Source organism: Silurus meridionalis, chromosome 25 (assembly GCF_014805685.1).
Source record: "Silurus meridionalis isolate SWU-2019-XX chromosome 25, ASM1480568v1, whole genome shotgun sequence".
In the NCBI taxonomy this organism is placed as follows: domain Eukaryota; kingdom Metazoa; phylum Chordata; class Actinopteri; order Siluriformes; family Siluridae; genus Silurus; species Silurus meridionalis.
The window spans coordinates 10,104,877-10,110,344 of NC_060908.1; the positions used below are offsets into that span (position 1 = coordinate 10,104,877).

A 5,468-nucleotide genomic window follows, 5' to 3' on the forward strand; every position below is an offset into this window, starting at 1 on the left:
CTTTGCTGTCCGCGTACCAGGCAGAGATTTTAGAGGAGATGGGACGACAGCTCGACACGGGAGTACCGAACCCGGTACTTTGGGACGAGATCTGTGTGGTGAACGACCTAATTCTCCGCTCTTCACGAGGCGCAGTTCAGGGCTGCGGCCGCGTGATGGGTTTGGCTGTGTCAGGTGAGAGAGCGTTGTGGCTCAACCTGTCAGGCTTGGGTGACACACAGAAAGCGGACGTCATGGATGCTGCCTACGACCCCGCTAAAGGTCTGTTCGGTCCTGCTCTGGAGAAGATGAGAGGAACCAGCACTCTCAGGAAACAGGAGGACGAAGCATTCAACCTCTGTTTGCCTTGTAAGCTGTCTCAGAGCACGCCTCAGCCAGCGCGACGGGTTTTGCCGCAGCCGCGGCTGCGAGGGGAAGACCGATAAACGCTAGGAGCTCAAGATCGACTCTCGGCGGACAGCAAGCTGGTCAACGTCCGAGATCAGATGGATCGGGACCGTGGGGAAAGCATTCATTTGCGCGCGGCAGCTAAAACCGTCCGCCCACCCGAGGAGCGGAAGAAGAAGCGTGCGACCTGACACGCGAATGTTCTCCTATCTTCCTTTCTCCGCTGGCGAAGAAAAGGAGAAGGGAACGCAGCCCGGTTCTAAGATCCGTAAGGGCTTCCTCTCTAGTTTTTCCTCGAGTTCGAGGCTTAAGGGAAAATGTTCAGTGTCACCAAGCACTCCCGACATTTGTTCTCTTGCACGTCAGTTCAGACGATTGCGCAATAAAGATTACATCATCGCATCCAAGCCACGGGCTGAGGGCGATGTGTTCGACAATACAAAACACAATAAATGTGGCACTTTCGCATCCAGGCGATCAGCCGAGGGCGATAGTGTACGAAAATCCCGAGATTCCGGCGTGCACCCCCCCCAGTTTTACCACTGGAGGGCGCGCTCGCTCTGTCAGCGAAGCCCTGCGCGGCGACGGTTGTGACGTCATCAATGCGCGACCAGAGTTGTGTGCGCGCAGGTTCCCTTTCTGCGCACCTCGTCAATTGGCGCGCATGCGCGGTTCCTTCGTGGGTTTTAAACACGGATTCACGGGGATACAGGCTTCAATTCGCAATGAAACCACCCAGATTCAACGGTGTGTTTATCTCGGTGGCCGAAGGGGAGTCGGCTCGCGTCCTAGCGACCGAGATCGACTCTCTTTTGAGCAAAAGGGCAATCAGAGTTGTTCCGGAGGCGGAAAGCCGTCAGGGTTTTTACTCCCGGTACTTTGTGATCCTGAAGAGAGGGAGCGCATCTCTCCGCCTGATCTTGGATTTGCGTGTGTTAAACAAACACCTGAGAAAATATTCATTCAGAATGTTGACACACAAAGCACTCTGTCGGTCGATCCGTCCAAACGATTGGTTTGTGACGATCGATCTGTCAGACGCGTATTTTCACATAGACGTTTACCCGTCACACAGAAAATATTTGAGGTTTGCGCACAGAAGCACTGCCTACGAGTTTCAAACCATTCCGTTCGGACTGTCTCTCGCTCCGAGAACTTTCAGCAAGTGTGTGAAGTGTGCAAGTGTGCCGTTGAGAAACAGCGGGATTCGGATTTTGTCTTATATAGACGATTATCTGATATGCTCCTCGTCAAGAGAGCAAGCGGTCAGAGATGCAGAGAGGGTAGTCACTCATCTCTGCAGCTTGGGTTTCAAAATAAACAGGGAAAAGAGCCGCTTGTGTCCCGCGCAGTGCGCGGAATATCTGGGACTCAGTATAAATTCCATTTACATTTACATCACATTTGCGGCATTTAGCAGACGCCCTTATCCAGAGCGACGTACAAACGTGCTTTAAATCTCTAGTAGTGAATAAATCTACACTGGTACGCAAGAATACAAACTCAATATAAATATAACTCGAATTCTACAAACTTGGAAAGTGCTAATTTAGGTATTTCAGGAAGAGGTAGGTCTTCAGTCGTCGCTTAAAGAAAATCAGGGACTCTGCTGTACGGACATCTAGGGGAAGTTCATTCCACCACCTCGGTGCCAGAACAGAGAAGAGCCTTGAATTGTACTTACCTCTCATTCTGAGAGAAGGTGGTACCAGTCGAGCAGTGCTGGAGGATCTCAGACAGCGTGGTGCAGTGCGAGATGTGATGAGGTCACTGAGGTAAGATGGTGCTGGTCCATTTTTGGCCTTGTAGGCAAGCATCAGTGTTTTGAATCTGATACGTGCAGCTACTGGAAGCCAGTGAAGGGAGCGCAGCAGTGGGGTGGTGTGGGAAAACTTGGGCTGATTGAACACAAGTCGTGCAGCTGCGTTTTGGATCATTTGCAGTGGACGAATAGCGTTCAGGGGATTCCCTCTCTTATCGAGTCACGCTGACAGAGAGAAGAATCGCATCTCTCATTCAGTGTCGCTCCACAGCTGATCCCGAGACATATAAACTATTTGGAGTTGTTGGCAGTATTTCTGGCACTGAAACAGTTTCTGCCTTTCATAAAGGACCGACATGTGTTGGTGAAAACAGACAATTCCACAGTGGTCACGTACATCAAATGGCAGGGAGGTGTGCGCTCCCTCCAGCTGCATCAGTTGGCGAGGAAACTGATAATGTGGTGCAACACAAGGTTTTTGTCCATCAGGGCGACTCATGTTCCAGGCGTATGGAACAGGGGTGCAGATCTATTGTCCAGGGGAAACTGTACACTCAGGTGGTGGAGCAGGTATGGCAGAGATACGGCCGGGCCGCCGTAGATCTCTACGCCTCGCGAGAAAACGCTCAGTGTCCTCTGTTCTTTTCTCTAAGGGACGAAGATGCACCGTTGGGTGTGGATGCGTTAGCCCACCAGTGGCCAAACGTTCTTCTCTACACGTTCCCTCCACTGAGCTTGATTTCCCCCACCCTGGCCAGGGTCAGAGAACTCAGCTTGTCACTGATTCTGATAGCTCCACGTTGGGCTTCCAGGCACTGGATCGCAGAAATAGTTCAGCTACTGACGGCTCAGCCTTGGCCACTCCCTCCACGGAGGGACCTTCTGTCCCAGGCGGGCGGGGAGATTTATCATCCGCACCCGGACAGAATTGCTCTCTGGGCCTGGCCTGTGAGAGGTGGAACTTGAGTGTGGCTGGTTTGCCCCAATCGGTTATACACACTATCCAGAGTGCCAGGGCCTCGTCTACTCGCACGCTTTATGACAATAAATGGCGAGTTTTTGAGGAGTGGTGTGGCCGCGGTCATATTGTCTCTTTCCAGTGTTCTGTGGGAGACATTTTGTGTTTTCTCCAGGATTTGCTGGATAAAGGGAAAGCTTTTTCTACTTTGAAAGTGTATCTGGCGGCTATTTCTGCCTGTCACGTCGGGTTTAATAACGAACCTGCGGGTCGGCACCCTTTGATCACCTTTTGAGTTCCTTGTGCCCGGTGCGGGCCCTCCATACGTATGTCAAGAGAACAGCGGGTTTCAGAAAATCGGACCAGCTGTTTGTGTCTTGGGCTACCCCTCACAAAGGGAAGCCGTTGTCGAGTCAGCGGCTGTCCCGCTGGATTGTGGAGGCTATATCTATAGCGTATGAATGCTGTGGTTCTCAGGCTCCCACGGGTCTGAGGGCCCACTCTACTAGAGGGATGGCGACATCATGGGCCCTGCTTAAGGGTGTCTCTGTTCAGGATATTTGTGCGGCAGCTGGCTGGGCCACGCCGCACACCTTTGTGCGGTTTTATAGACTAGATGTGTCTGAGTCATCCTTGGCACATGCAGTGCTGAGTGCCAGGCGTTCTGAGCCTATGTGATTGACCTGTGCTATCCGGGAGCAGTCTATATCTCCCATAGTGAAACACCGAGCGAAGTTAGAAAAAGAACGATGGGTTACTTAACGTAATCCCGGGTTCTTTGATAACAGAGTGAGGTGTTTCACCAGCACTTCCCTCCTTGCACGGGGACGGGAAGAAATCTCGCTGCAATGATGTTAGAAGGGGTCGACCTGAGGGATAAAGGTGGGGCGGAGCCTGATCTCAGGTCGACCTGTCTGTCAAGACAGACGTGGTGTCATTAGAGCTTCCGTAGTTGGTCACGCCCAAAGCGATTCCCATAGTGAAACACCTCACTCTGTTATCAAAGAACCCGGGATTACGTTAAGTAACCCATCGTTTTTGAATTTTCATACCCTTTTGTTATTTTGAGTTTTATCATTCAATTCACTGTTTTTTCATTACCAACATAAAAGAGAAGTTTTGAGGAGGAGAAATAATTAATCAAAACAATATATTACAGTCTTTGCCCTATTCCTCTCCCTAAGAGCTGAAAATGCGATTCCGCAAGTATCAGCCTCGCAGGACAAAAGGAAAACGGTTTTTCGAACCATGTGTTATATGGACATGCACTTGACCACAATGTTTTTACATTTTTATGATGAGATAGGACATAATAATGTTTTGACAAAAATAGCACTTTTTTCGTAAAAAATATGATAGTTATTATAATTCTGAATTTTTATATTCATAATCATAATTTGATGAAAATCTGTAAAAAGTGAACAAATCAGTTGTAAAAAGTCATAATTCATCAAAAACCTCTCAACACCACATGGTTGGCCAGCCGTGTATGTGCTGTAATAAGTGAGTTTTTGACAAAAATATTACTTTTTTATCTTAACAATATGACAGTTATTATGAAAATATGGCTTTTTAAATTACACAATTTCAACAATAACCGTATTTAATGGCAATAAATAAACGAAATAACTCAAAAGTAACATGGCAAATCCTGTTTTGTCCATAAGATCACTGTATTTCAGAAAAGTAAGATAGTTATTTTGAAAATATGACTTTTTATATTAATTAGCATAATTTTATGTAAATGGGTGCAATAAATGATCGAAAGATGAAATGGTGGCCTGACAAATAATGGTCTGACAGGACTATGTCTTTTAACATAAACAATTAATTATCATAAAACATAGAATTTTTATATTATGCATAATTAATATAAAATATAAAATTTCAACTGAAACCATTACAAAGTAGAATACAGGAACAAACAAGTTGATATAGCAAATACAATTTTAACAAAAATTTGACAATTTTATCAATTTTCTTTTTCATAATCATAATTCTATGAAAAACTGTTATAATATGGAAATGACAAACGAAAATTTGACATAAATTGTTTTAACACAAATATGACCTTTTTTAATAAACAATATGATACTAATTTAATATGATGCTAAATATATTAATTAGCATAATTTAATTAATAACTGTCAAAAGTTAAATAATCAAAAACGGTGACATAACCAAGTTTGTAAAAAAAAAAACATTTGTAATAACCATTAAAAGTATGAATATATTATTGTTCATAGTCATAATTTAATAAAAAAAACTAAAAGATTTAATAAGCAAAGGAAAAACGAAAAGGTGACAAGACAATTCATGTTTTGAAAAAAAAAATTTCTTTCATAAAAAATATGATGGTTG

The 5,468-nt window shown here is 45.4% G+C and overlaps 1 protein-coding gene across 1 annotated transcript; it reads left to right on the forward strand.

Annotated features, from left to right (window-relative positions):
* The first annotated feature begins 919 nt into the window (after window positions 1–919).
* LOC124379485 lies at window positions 920–3,115 on the forward strand. Its single transcript, XM_046839849.1, is given in 3 exon segments — window positions 920–1,769; window positions 2,382–2,694; window positions 2,697–3,115. Coding segments are annotated over 3 exon segments (1,512 nt in total). The 5' UTR covers window positions 920–989.
* Window positions 3,116–5,468: the final 2,353 nt, after the last annotated feature.